Source organism: Plecotus auritus, assembly GCF_963455305.1.
Source record: "Plecotus auritus genome assembly, chromosome: 7".
NCBI classification, from domain to species: Eukaryota; Metazoa; Chordata; class Mammalia; order Chiroptera; family Vespertilionidae; genus Plecotus; species Plecotus auritus.
The window spans coordinates 72,737,298-72,751,669 of record NC_137774.1 but is presented as its reverse complement, the minus strand read 5'-3'; the positions used below and the strand labels follow the sequence as shown (position 1 = coordinate 72,751,669).

General features: G+C 45.8%; 1 protein-coding gene across 5 annotated transcripts in view; it reads left to right on the top strand.

Moving 5' to 3' along the window:
- The first annotated feature begins 373 nt into the window (after nucleotides 1-373).
- Nucleotides 374-14,372, top strand: part of CREBBP (CREB binding lysine acetyltransferase) — a 158,396-nt gene continuing 144,397 nt past the window's right edge. For 2 of the 5 annotated variants that reach the window (XM_080680089.1, XM_080680088.1), the window contains exon 1: nucleotides 2,176-2,375. In XM_080680089.1, the coding sequence (XP_080536215.1) occupies nucleotides 2,291-2,375 (85 nt within the window). In that variant the 5' untranslated portion in view covers nucleotides 2,176-2,290. Of the gene's footprint in view, nucleotides 488-2,154; nucleotides 2,376-14,372 lie in introns of those variants that run through there. The other 3 variants (XM_080680087.1, XM_080680091.1, XM_080680090.1) reach the window with 3 other exon arrangements.

The following is a 14,372-nucleotide window of genomic DNA, read 5'->3' as shown; positions in this document are numbered from 1 at the left end:
TAGAGTTTGCCAGGCATATGTATTCTCAGCATAGGGAACAGCATCTATAAGAGTATATGAAGGCCTGAATGATGGGGACTTCCTAGTGGCTCAGTGGGTGTGGGGAGGAGATGGTGGAATGAAATGAGGGGTGGAAAATGGGACAGATGCAAGGAAGGGGTGGGGCAGTTCAAGATTTTGAGCAATATAAATAGAAAAAAAGTAGAAAGATCAGTCTTGACACTCAAAGACAATCTCTCTTTAAATATATATGGCATTTTAAACAGGTTGTACATATTCTTAAAAGGAGAATATATATGCTATGTGTAGGAGCTATTTGTTTTAAACGGAGTTCTTTCCCTCTTTTTCCAGGAAGTTAACTGTGGTGCTCCGTGGGGAGAAATGTGGAGCGCAAAAGACATTTAAGTGCTAATCTGCCACCGTAGCCACCGGGTGATGCTGGACGACTCGGGGTCAGTGGTATGGGGAGGAAGAGCCGTTTCCCCAGGTAAAGGACTGGGGAGACTGGGTTCGTGGTGGGTGCGGAGAGCGAGGGAGGAGTCTTCCATGACTCACGGGTTTCTGGCTTAGGAAACAGGGTTGCTGGTGATACCTTTCAGATAAGGACTTTGGGATGAGTTTTGAGGAGGAGATAAAACTGAGAAGTGAACACTTTAGATTTCTGTGTAACTGTCCCACGGGAAGTGGCCACACGAGCCGGTCTCCATGGGACCCCACGCCTGTCTGGAGCACCTTCGGAGTACCCAAGTGGTTGTCGGGCCCTAAGCAGGCTGGCCGTGCCCAAGCCTAGGGTGGGGCAGCACTCACCACCTCCCCTTATAGATGAGGGTGTCGGACCTGGGGACCCCGTCGCCTTGGACTGGGACTCAGGGGCTCAGGAGTTCTGCGTTCCCCTCACTTCACTTTCGGGGTGGGGTTCGAACCCTGGTCCTGTCACTTCCTGCCTCGGTTTCCCCATATGCACCAGCTCGCAGGCGGACCTGAGGGCGTTCTGTAACCTGCAGAGGCCACGACACATCGCTGGCATCTGGCGAGGCAAAGTGAGCAGGCCTGGTTCGGGTCGCCCCGGACGTCGCGGGCAGGGAAGTGAGTTGCCGCGACCGGGCAGTCCCCGGGACCGTCGGGCCCGGCCGGCGCTGACTCCGCGCCTGGGGGTTTGGTCCGCGGCCAGGCTGCCGCCCCCAGCCCTTGATGGGCCCCGCAGCCCAGTTGGAGTCTGAACAAAGGTGGAGGCCGGGGCGGGAACCAGGGGTCCCACAGGCCCGGCCGCCGCCCCGCAGCCTCGCCGCCTGACGCTCCGCTGCAGGGCCTTCGGCCCTTCCGCCCGAGAGCGCTCGGCTCTTTCCGTCGCGATCGGCGCAGGTGGAGGAGGCGGAGCGGGGGCCGTGCGTGGTGACGCCGCGGGGGGGTGACGCACTGGCGTGCCCCGCCCCCTCCCCCTCCCCGTTCAGGCTCTGGAAAGAGAAGAAAAAAAACTTTCTTTTTTTTTTTAATTGAGGAATCAACAGCCGCCATCTTGTCGCGGACCCGACCGGGGCTTCGAGCGCGATCTACTCGGCCCCGCCGGTCCCGGGCCCCACAACCGCCCGCGCACCCCGCTCCGCCCGGCCGTCCCGCTCCGCCCGGCCCTCGGCGCCCGCTCCGGCAGCCCCGCTCCCCTCTCGGCTCGGCCTCCCGGAGCCGCGGCGGCGGCGGCAGCGGCGGCGGCGGCGGCGGCGGAACGGGGGGTGGGGGGGGCGCGGCGGCGGCGGCTCCGCTTCGCGCATTGTTTTTTCTTACGGCGACAGGCTGCGGGCGGGGAGTGGAGCCCGGAGCCCCTCGGTCGTCGGGCCGCGAGCGAATTAATTAAGTGGGGCGCGGGGGGGGGGTGTAGTGAGGCGGCGGCGCGGCGGCGGCACCATGTTCCCCGGGACTGCCTAAGCCGGCCGGCCGGGCGCCGTCGCTGCCTGCCGGGCCCGGGGGGGCGGCTGGGCCGCCGGGGCGCCCCCGCCGCGGAGTGTCGCGCTCAGGAGGCGGGCAGGGGATGAGGGGGCCGCGGCCGGCGACGGCGGCGGCGGCGGCCGGGGGCGGGCGGTGAGCGCTGCGGGGCGCTGTTGCTGTGGCTGAGATTTGGCCGCCGCCTCCCCCACCCGGCCCTGCGCCCTCCCTCTCTCTCGGCGCTCGCTCGCGGCTCGCCGCTCGCTCTCGCTCCTCTCCCCTCGCAGCCGGCCGGGGCGGCGCCGACCCCTGCCCCGGAGCCCTCGCCGGCTCTGCCGTCCGCTCTCGGGGCTGTTTTCGAGAGCAGGTGAAAATGGCCGAAAACTTGCTGGACGGACCGCCCAACCCCAAGCGAGCCAAACTCAGCTCGCCTGGCTTCCCGGCGAATGACAGCACAGGTGAGGAGGGGCCCGGGCGGGGGCGGGGGCCTCGGGGGTCGCTGTCAGATCCCCCTGAAGGTGAGTGTCCCGGGAGAGCCGAACTCGGCGGCGTGCCTGCGGAGCACCCCCCCCCGCCCCCCTCCAAGTGGAGGCCGGCACAGCCCCTTCCCCGGAGCCCCGCCAGAGAGGGGAAGTTTGTGGGGAGACTGTCCTGGCCCGAGGTAGGGGCAGATGCCCGGTGCACTCGGGTTTCCCGGAGTTAGTGAGCCCTTCTCGCGTGGAAACCGAATGGTACTTCCAGCGAGGAAAAGTAAAGTGGAGCGTGTTTATTTTGCGTGGTGATTCCGTACGCCTCCCTCTGCCGCCGTGTGTCAACACACGCGTGGCTGTCTGGAGGGGTGACAGCGGAGATTAAGTTAGTTTGAGGGCCAGAGAAGGAAATAGCGCAGCGGACCCCAAGTGTTTTCTGAATTGGTGACATTCACAATGCTGCGACCAGAAGACACTCAGAGCAGCGGCCAGCCTGTGAGTTACAACTTAGAAGTTTCTTGGAGTATTTTTGAAAACTCTTGTTTGGTCACCTAAATCATTCCATTTTTTCACAACCCCAAACTTAGTTAGCAAGATGTCCTAAAAGTTGCTGTGGTGTGTTTAATTTTACAAAAGTGTAACATTCAAAGAAAGTTAAATAGCAGCTTCACTTGGGCTGAAATCACCATTTGAGCTCATGTTGCTTTTACAAGTGTAGGTATGTAAAAATCAAGATATGATTTCTTAAAAAATATTTTATCAGGATACTGAATAAATCTTTTTTTTTTTTCATTAAACGGCTTTCTTGAAAAGTTTCTTAGGTAATGATCGTTTTAGTTTTCCGTTTATTTAATAATTCTGGGTTCTTCTGGGCTGGTTCATGGTAGCATTGTGAACTAGTTGTATTTCCTCTTTTAGAGCTCTCCTTTGCAGTAAAAACTTGTCACCGCGTGGGAACAGTTCTATCTCTGGTGTAGCTTGCATTTCTCCAGTACCATCTTGCAGTAGCAGCATCTGAAAATCAGTTTATAATGAATGGTTCAAATTGAATTACATTGCTGTAGCAATCCCTTCATATTTGCAGCAGACAACAGCTGTTCAACTTCTGCAAATATTTCTGACTGACCACTAGCATATTTCTGCTAGAGGTCTGAAAATCTATTTCTGTATAACAAAACTTGAATTTTATGGTTCCGGTTTTAATACAATTCTTAGAATATTAGTTAATGTAGAAGTGAGACAAACAACTTTTTAAAAAAATCTGTCATAAGGAGATTCTTGTCTAATTAAAATGAAATTTGTTAAACAGTGGGAAGGAATAAATATGTCTCGGAATATAAAAGTCTCTAATAAGACTTTTAAAAACTGATAAAGATTTGAATTTAATGTTAATTTTATAAAATCAACTAATGTGAGGTGAGAATTGTGGAAACAGCTGTGATTTAAATGCCCTTTTACTGATGAACAGACCTTTATGCTTGATTAATCTTGCCGTGTTTGAGTGAAATGTAGATCATACCAGGCAAGTTCAGCTTTGAAGATTATTCTCTGAAACATAACTTTTTGGATGGCTTTGCAGCTTTGCTATTGTTGAATGAGGGTATTGCAAATTTTGTTTTATACAGAGGAAGAAATTAGTAACTAAGACTTAACAAAAAGGATTGTCCCACTATATACATCTAGCTGTTTCCAAGATAAGAGTCCAAATGGTGGCCTGTTGAGTAGTTCGGTTACTTGGATGGTCAGATATTTATTGTGCTGCTAATCACAATGAAATTTATTAGAAAGGATTTTCCATTCTTGCCCACTTTCCTCCCGTTCCTTTCCAGTTTTGATCCTCATAAGATACGTTATTATGATAGGGTGAATTTGTGTGGGGGGCCAAGGAGGGAATCACCGAGTAAATTAAACAAGATACAACTTTGTCTCCTGTAACTAGTAGTCTAAGACAGATCTTAAGGCCTTAGATTAAGGAAATAAAGGACTAATGGAATTATACTACAAAGAGTTAAAGGAGTGAAGACATTTGGTTAGATGGGAAAGTGAGGTGAGACCTGGGAATAACATTCTTGAGACTCAATCTTATTTTAGTGAGGAATTGTGTGTTTGAGGCTTCCAGGAGAAAACTGAGCCAGTAGGAACAAAGTGTGTTTCCTGCTCTGGTGGTAAAATTTGAGGGAGAGGAACTCTGTGCATGGGAAGAGCTGAGGTGTTAGAATTGGGAAGAGTCCTGAGAAACAAGAGAGAGCTACTTGGACTGCCATGATGCTGTGCATCCATATCTGTGGGGACTGGCCTGTGATGAGTCTGGGGGCTGGCAGTTGGCCAAGAGAACAGAACCCCTGCTGTTGGTGAGCCGATCACCCAAAGTGCTGTATGACTGGCAGACACTTGCAGTCTACCAGGAGGTGCATGGATGTGTATAAAACACTCCACTGTGAAGTAAGGCAACATCTCCAGGTGATATGCCACTGCCACCAATGGCAGGCAGGAGAGGTCAGAAAGGCTGAGGAGAACATGCAGAGGTGATTTGGGAACAGGAAATAGGGAATGCGCCCCAAAGGAGGGCAGCAAGAGGAAGAAGCTTAAACACTTTGTCACAACTAGTCTTCCTTTATTTGGCACCCTTTATAAGAAGTAGGACTTTGTGTTACCAGTATATAGTTAGTTGAATGTTTTGGAAACTTGTTCATTTAATATGTCCAAATTATAACAGCATATTAGTCTTTCAACAGCAGGGATTCATGATTTCACTTTTTTGGTCAGCTTAATTGACTCTTTTGGTCAGCTTAATTGAGGCCAAATTTACGTACAACAAATAGATTTTATAAAGAAAATTTAATAAGGCTGCCTTCTAAAAATTGAAGATAGGTATATCTCATATGTATAAGTGTCCCTGAACAATCATGATTACATTTTATGTGAACCCCTGTAAGTGCAATAGAAAACTATATTAAAAGAAAGCTTGTGGTAAATACGGCTATCAACCAAAATACTTTTTACAATAAAATGATGATCTTTTTTGTTTGTGCAGTGCTTTATGCATCAGAGTGCTTTTCTCTCCATCTCAGTTTGTTCCTCATGGCATCCTATGAGGTAGGAAGGGGAGATACTATTCCTGCTGCTTCTAGGTGAGGCACCATACTTGAGAGAGGTAATCTGCCCAAAGTAAGAGGGTCAAAACCAGAACCAAACCAAAATCAGTAAAGTAAATAGGTCTATTTAGTATATTCATTTCATAAGTCTACATCCATAAATATGGAATTTGCTTTAATCATGAACCCAGAAGACTGAAGTACTTGGCAAGTTTCAATAGCAAGTGAATTAAATCCCTATGGGGAAAGTTTGTATCACTATGGGGGGAGCAGGGGTGTGTTCTTCCTGCTGAGGCTGGGGGCAGAGACTCCCCCTTCCCTCTGGTTTTGGCAGCAACAGGATGTTATTTGGGGCCTACACTTTGGTCTTACCTTCGTGGTTATTGCAGTGAATAATTGAGGGCCGTCAAATTATTTCATCTCTTAACTAAGTTCTGGCTAAATAGGAAGTGTAAGTTTTGTAGAGACTTCTAGGGCTAAGGCTTGTCAAGACTCTGCTTTGCTTTTACTTGTTAGAAAAGTAGAGGCTTTTAAATAACTGAGAAGGGTGAGAACAGTGGTTCCATTTGAAGTTCCTCAGGGGTGATGGGAATGAATCCCACCAAGGTGCTTTGGCAGTTGATCAGAAGATTATCATTCCTGTTTAACATTCAGATTTGATGCTATAATTCTTAAACAGAATTGAAAATGAGTTCTAAAGGGACTGAGGCTTAATTCTACAGTCAGAAGTTGATGCTGAGATTGTTAGCTAGTGTTTTGTTTTATTTGTAAATGTTTTTATTTATTTCAAAGAGAGGAAGGGAGAGGGAGAGAGAGAGAAACCTCAGTGATAAGAATTATCAATCAGCTGCCTCCTGCACACCCCCTACTGGGGGTCAAGCCCAAAACCAGGGCATGTGCAGAAACCAGGGCATGTGCAGTGCCACTCGAGCCGTGACCTTTTGGATCATGGGTTGATGTTCAACCACTGAGCCACATCAGTTGGACTAACCAGTGTTTTTAAAACTTCTGACTTGTGTCCTTATGGTAGTGTAACAAAGTATAATATTATGTGGGGCTACATAAATGCCAACTTTGTATTCTTATTTAGTGTGTTTGAAAACAAAACAGTTGCCCTGGCCAGTGTGATTAAGGGGTTAGAACGTTTGCCTGAGCACCAAAGGGTTTCAGGTTTGATCCCTGGGCTCCAGGTCAGGTTGCGTGTAGGAGGCAACCAGTTGATGTTTCTCTCACATTGATGTCTCTCTCTCTCTCTCTCTCTCTCTCTCTCTCTCTCTCAAAAAAAAAAAAAAATCGATGGAAAAGAAATCCTTGGGTAAGGATTAACAAGGAAAAGAAACCACACAAAATAGTTAAAAATGATTTTGCCAAAGTATGCCTTGTTAAAATGAAATGTACCTATTGCATAAAGCAAGATTAGGAAAGCTTGGTTTATGAGCCATTTTGATTCTTGGGGTAACCTTAGTCAGGACACCACCTCTTTTTTTTTTTCCCATTGATTTTGGGGGGGGGGGGGCGGGGGAGAGATCATTTGCTGTTCCACTTATTTATGCATTCTGACCGGGGATCAAAACCACAGCCATGGCATATAGGAACAACACTCTAACTAACTGAGCTACCCAGCCAGGCCAGGGTAAGATGCCATCTTTTTATCTTATCCAAACCAGCACTTCGAATATATTTCAAGAAACCAAAGGGCATGTGAAGAGGTGTTTCTCAAATGAGATTGGAAATAGCCAAGGAACTTAAGTTCAGGCCTTCCCAGAACCATTGTGTACTGATGGCTGTAGTTTGCACCATTCCCAAACCCTTTTTGTTGTTATTAATTCTCACTCAAGGATATTTTTTCCCCATTGATTTTTCAGAGGGAGTGGAATGGAGGGAGGGAGTTCCAGTGGAGAGAGAGAGAGGGAGAGAGAGAAACATTGATGTGAGACACAAGGATTGGTTGCCTCCCACATGCCCCCTGACCAGGGTGGGACGGAACCAGGTACATGCCTTTGACTAGGAGTTGAATCCATGATCCTTTGATGCTCAGGCTGATGCTCCAATTACTGAGATACACTGGCCAGGGCCCCATACCTTTATTATGTAATACATGGGTGGGCAGACTTTCTGTAGAGGGCCAGAGGACCTATTTTCAGTTTTGTGGACCCTATGATCTGTTACAGCTACTCAACACTGCCTTTTTAGCAAGAAAGCCGTTCTGGACAGTAATACAGGAATGGATGTGGCTGTGTGCCAATAAAACTACAATTTGGCCCTCGCTGCGGGGGCCCTAATTTCATATGCGACTAATGCTTTGAGGATCCATTAGGAGCACTGGGCTACTGGGGTTGTACTAGTCTTAGCTGTCTCTGAGGAGTTTTAGGACAAGATCAGTTTAACAGCAGCAGCACAGGTTTTTTGAGCTGAACTGACTGCTGACCCTCAAGCACGGGGAGCAGGGGTTTATAAGCCCTTGAGTTGCAGTGAGCCACATGGGGAGCCGCAGACAGAGCCCCTCTGTCTTTTTTGTTCCTTTTAAACACTTTTACATATAATTTAAAATCATGTAAGTTTAACAAAAACAGTTAATTAAGGTGATTTTGTTCCTTTGCTTGTCATTTTGCTCTTCATTGTCATCTTCTGCCCTCCAAGTCCGCATCTTCCAGTGAAACTTGAAGGTGAGCAGCTCTGCTCTGCAAGAGCTTGTAAGATCTTTTCACAGCCATATTCTCATTGCTGGGAGCAGTGCCCGGCACATGTTAGACCCTCCGGAAATACTTGAGGGATTGAGTGAATGAATGTGCAGTATTTATCTTTTAAAGTTCTTATATTTTTTTCTCACAAGATTGTGCTTTTAAGTTAATTGCCACAAATTTTAAGATCTGTTTGTCCTAATCCTAATTTCTATTGAGATACAGATGTGTACCTGTGCATTTTCACCTGTGGACCAACCTGGCTAGCTGTAGGAGTGCTCAGGCCAGGGCCTATTTGGAGCTCTTATAGGCTTCTTGGGGATCCTTAGTGGTGGTAGCACAGGTCATGGTGTTGACCGGACAGTATGGGGGTGAAAGCACTGGCTCCGGAGCCAGGCCAAGTGGGTGCAGTCTCTCCCTCTCCCCTGTGCTAGCATCATGACCCTGGTAAGTTAGATCAGTTATCTGAACCTCAATTTCTTCATCTATAAAATAGAGATAATCACCATTCTCATCTCAAAGTGTGGTTATGAGAGTACAATGAGATGATGTATGAAAAGTGCCTGGTCTGAAGTAAATGCTCAGTGCATGGCTGCTGGAACTGTCCTTGTCAGGGAAGGTGGGTGTGCCCTGTAGTCCAGACTCACTGGGAGTGCTCATTTAATTGGACTAGAGATTTGTTTGTCGATGGTTCTGGAACCTTGTATGCATATCCACACAGGTCCACTGAGCAGATCCGTTGTAGTGTAACCTGCTCAGTGAGTATATAGCCAAAAATTATATAATCAATATTATTGATTTTTGCTACCACTTTCAATTTTTTTAAATAGACACACAATGGCCTTGAAATTCTAAAATTGCAAAAACTTAAGTGGTATGGTATGTTCTGAAAATTCTTGCTAATTTTGAAGCATATTTCATGGACTGTTTAAGTATCAAATGAATATGTGATTCTATTTCTTTACTGGATATATTGCAATTCAGTCTGAGGTACCTGTTAGGCAGTAGAAGTGTACAAAGGATTCTTATCAATGCTTTTCAGTAGCTTAGAACTCTGTTGACAAGATGAGACTTAGAGGCAAAACTTGAAAAAGAATACAAAATGCCATCAAATGCTAAATGCATGAGTCAGAAAGGTAACCCGAAGAGGGCTTCATTTATACCAGTGGTCGGCAAACTGCGGCTCGCGAGCCACATGCGGCTCGCGAGCCCTGGTTTGCCGCTCTGTTGACTAATGAGTTTGCCAACCACTGATTTATACACTTGCTATTTACTGAATGCCCCTGTTTGCAGAAGCCCAGGGCTGGGTGTCTGAGTGAGGGATAGCACCTTAGACTTAGGGGATGGGTGAAGGGCCTTGGCTAAGAGAAGCACACACCAGCAATAGCCTGGTGGGCCCTCTGTGCTCCTGGACTCTGGTGCCTCTTGGGCCTCTCCTGCTGGGCCAGAGCAAGGAGCCAGTTAGTTGGGGAGCCTGCTGGTTTTCTGTGCCTCTTTATTATTGGGAAAGACACCCTGGTCATTCTGAACAGGTTTTTTTTTTGTGGGTGTGGTCACCCTGGGGCTCTCATCTATGTCCATTCTCTCTGGTTGTCCCAGACAATCTCTTGTAAGCTCTCATAAGCTCTCTGGCCTTGCCTTCTGTTTTTCAGCACATGTGCCTGGTGTCCTTCAGCCTGCTCTGAGGCCTTTTCCTACTGATTCCTCTCTCCTCAGAATTCCTTTCCATGGCTAATGGGCTCCTCGGGTCTAGTGTGCTTGTCCACAGCCCCTGCATTGACTATGGGAAGGGATTCCACACTCCCAATTCAGTCTTAGGCTTAACTTTCAGGAACATGCTTCCATTGCAGCATATCACTGGTGCCAAAGTGTAAGTTCTTTGCCAGTGCTTGTTGGCCTGGGGCGGGGGGGTGCTTTGTATATTCGACTTTGCATGGGGCTGTGATCCTTTGACACAGGAGAGAGTTATGCACAGGGTCCAGTGGGAGCAGATCAGGGCTTTGACTGAAGAGAAGTGACTCACTCAGATTTGGTGGTGAGCTCTTTGGACATGGAAGAGGGGCAAGAAAGGCATGGAAGTAAGCAAAAGTGGTTTGTTGTTTTCCAAGTTCTTAGACAAGTTTGAGAATGTTGCTGTATTTGAAAAAATGCCTTTAAGGTGTCTTTTTGTTCTAAATTTGGGAAGCAAGGCTGTTTTTGAGCTCTGTGTCTAAAAGTTAATTCTTTTCTTTTTGAACCTTACCCTTAGAAAGACCTGGATAGCATCCCTTGTGACACTTTCCCTGTGTTTCATTTCCATTAATCAAAAGAAAGTTTAGTTGAACTATAGCTAAGAATAGTAAAATCTAATGGTGACAGAAATTTCACTTTGACTAAATCTGACTTTCCTATTTCTAGATGTTCCATCTGCTACTATTTGAAAATCTCAATTTGCCAGTCTTTCTAATAACACCTGTGCCTTACTGTATATAGTAGGTGTCTCTCTCTCTCTCCCTCTTTTTAGATCCTCACCTGAGGATATGCTTATTGATTTTAGGAAGGGGGGGAGAGAACATTGACCGGTTGTCTTCTGTGCATGCCCCAACCAGGATAGATCCTACAACCTAGGTATGTGTCTTGAGTGGGAATTGAACCTGCAACCTTGAGTGTACGGGACAGTGCCCCAACCATCTGAGCCACACCGGCCAGGGTTACAGGAGGTGTTTCTTAATAGTAGTAGCTGTTTAATGGGGTTGTACAATTCTTGTACAAGATTTTTATAATTTAAAAGCTTCTCTTTGCCCTACCCCCAAATATTTTGTGTTTTTTTCTTGTCAAAACTATATTATTATCAATGAAATAGCAAGAAAAATAAGCTACTATTCTTTATAAGAGCCTTTAGAGAGAGGCTTGTGCAGTATTTAAATAGAGTATATTTGGCATTTGATTACAAACTGAATGATGACACTCGGGGACTATAGAAATTTATCAAATAATTAGAGTTTGCTTTGACAATTAGGGACTATAAGAGCTTGACCCAATTCATTTGGATTAAAATCTTTTGAGTATTTGTCACCTGATTAAAAGTAGAACCTTCTAACCATGACTCAGAGTTGAAGGAAATGTCAGAGCTTTTTATATGGGATGTGGGCAGTGTGGTAGTAAGGAGGGAGCCCTGGCCTCCACTCACAGTAGACACTGAATCTTGCCTACCAGCTCATCAGCTTTGTGACTTGGGGTCCGTGACTTTACCTTTGAGCTTTGGCAGGGAAGAGGGAGGGTTGTCTCATCTCTAAAATGATTTTTTTTCTTCTAGAACTTTCCATTTCTTTTTACTTTAATAAGCTTTGTATATTGGAGCTACTATGGTTCCTGGAATATAGCAGGTTGTGGCAGCTATTATTACTGTTTAATTGTGTGGGAAAATACATGTCACCAACCTCTCTGGCTGGTGATGGTTGGGATGATGTAGGCTATGAGTCTGACCCAGAACCAGATCCTTGGAAGTTCCTTGCTGAGTAAATGTGAAGATACCTCCCCTGTCTGTTTTGCCTCCAGCACGAGGGCTTAGTATAGTCTCAGAACCAGCTTGCAGAGAGTTAATTAGAAGCTGAGATCTAGGAATCCTATAAAACTAGTAATGGTTTGACACTTTTTACTCAGTCTGGATTTGAAGTTAAAAGCTGTTATTTTATTGGAAAGTTGAAGTCTAAATGAAACTAATTTTCTAGTATTTCAGAACAAGGGCTTGATTTAGGTTAGGATTTAAAAGGGAAAAGTGAGTAGCGAAATTACAAAAATAGTCTTCTTTTTTTTCAATCCTCACCCAAGGAGTGGGGATATTTTCCCCATTGATTTCTAGAGAGAATGGAAGGGAGTGGGGTGGGGGAGAGTGAGAGAAAGAAACATCGATGTGAGAGACATGTGGATTGGTCCCCTACCGCACTAGAACTGGCAACCCAGGTAGGTGCCTTTGACTGGGAATTGAACCTGCGACTCCCCAGTGGGCAAGCTGGTGCTCTAACTATATTATAATCAATGAGCCACGCTGGCCAAGGGCTAGTCTTTCTTTTCAGAAAACAGGGTTAGAGGAGAAAATGGCCTTGGGATCACTTTGCAGTTTAGTAAGGGTGATTGGTTGAAGGAATTATCAGTGAAATTTAACCTCCTTTTTGGTTCAGTTACCAGTGGTCTTGAAGGAGGAGATTCAGCTCCTTGCTTATTGTGGGACATTTCTCTTCTTGAAAATAACAAAAAGTCATAAAGTATTGATTTTCTGTGTCGTTTTGGTTTTGGTTGTGTCTCTGCAACTATTGGGATTGTTTTTTGTTTGAAGAGCACAGCTTGCTCAGAGTTGAGCTTCTCTTAAAAAAATCTCTGAGGAAATCATTCGAATTATCAAGAGATAATTCAATATTTTAGCATGCACTGATGATTTTCTCAATCTTTTAATGTTTAAGGAAAAACTGATTCACAGTAGTAAGAGAGTAAATTTAGACATTTTCTTTGTTTGAAATGCCAGTATTTTTTTTTAAAAAAAGTATATATATATTATTGATTTCAGAGAGGAAGGGAGAAGGAGAGGGAGATAGAAACATCAATGATGAGAGAGAATCATTGACCCAGCTGCCTCCTGCATGCCCCACACTGGAGATCAAGCCCGCAACCCGGGCATGTGCCCTGACTGGGAACCAAACTGTGACCTACTGGTTTATAGGTCGATGCTCAACCACTGAGCCACGCAGGCTGGGCGCCAGTATTCTTATGATAATCTCTTAAGTCGGCACTGTCTAGTAGAACTTTCTGTGTTGATGGACATGTTCTATATCTGCACTGTCCAGTACTGGAACCATTGGCTACTCGTGGTAATTGAGCTTTTGAACTGTTACTAATGTGATTTGGGAACTAAATTTTAAATTTTGTTTAATTTTTATTAGTGTAAATAGCCACATCTGGCTACTGGCTTCTGTATTGTACAGCACAGACCTAAATACATTTACTTAATCTCATTTGTCTAAAGTTTTCTGTAAGATATTTTTTACCTAAAAGACAAAGTTCTTTTAAAGGGACTGTCTTTTAAAGATAGAAGGTAGTTTCAGAAATATTCAGTGCTTTACATTTAGGATTATTCACTATTTAGAAAATATGTCACACTTTGGTGTCAGCCCTGGAGACACAACAGGTCTAGTGTCCACCTTCATGGACGGCATTTGTAGTCAGGTGTGACCTCAGAGGAGAGGTTCATGCATGATTAGGGTACAGGATAGAGTTTGTTCTGGATATGGTACGGCCTCTTGGGGGAAGAGGCATTAGCCCTGAGACCTGAAGATGAACAGGCGATTGGGAGGAGGGGAAACTATTCTAGGCTTGGAAACAGCATAAATAGCAAGTGTGAAGGTCTGGAGGTATAATCTCTTGAGTGTAACAGTTTTTGCAAAAACCAGTTTTGTTTTTGGTTTACGTTCATTGGGCTACCATTTAGAATCGGGGTGGTCTTGCTTCTGAGAGGTGGAGACTGCTGGTGTGGTCCTGCTCTTGGGAGTTGGGTGAGCCGGGGTTCCATTCTCAGTTCTACCATCTCATTCTTTTATTCAACAAATATTTAAATACTTACAAAATTCAAGTTAACTATATGTTTCTTATGTGGGATATTGCTAGGCTGTGGTGATAACAGTGGTGGCTCTGTCCTCTTGGAACTCAGAGCATAGTGGTGTAAGCAGGCAATCCAGCAGTCCCACCAATGCCTGTCTAATTGCAAACTGAGATCAGAGTTGTGGCAGGAGGAAACTGGATGCTTCAGGTAGGATGGTCAGGAAAACTTCTTAGGGGAAAGGACATTGGAGCTCTTGCAGGATGAATTACGTGGGAAGTCAGGCTAGGCATCTGAAAGCAAGCAAAGTCGAGAGTCTCCAAATGTCAGACCAGGGAATCCAGGCCATTCTTTTAGGGCTTTAAAAACAATACAAAATTTTAGAAACCAATCGCTTCCAGGGTAATTGGAGAAGCCTGGAGAAGCTTTTCCAAGGTGTGCGTTTCCATCCAAGTTCCTATCTGCAAGGAGAGTTGAAAATTTTCTCTCTCCTCCCACACCCCATTGTAGGAGGAAAAAGCCATGAAAGTTGTTTAAAAATTTTCTTAAAGCCCTAACCGGTTTGGCTCAGTGGATAGAGCGTTAGCCCGCGGACTAAAAGACCCCAGGTTCGATTCCGGTCAAGGGCACATCCCTAGTA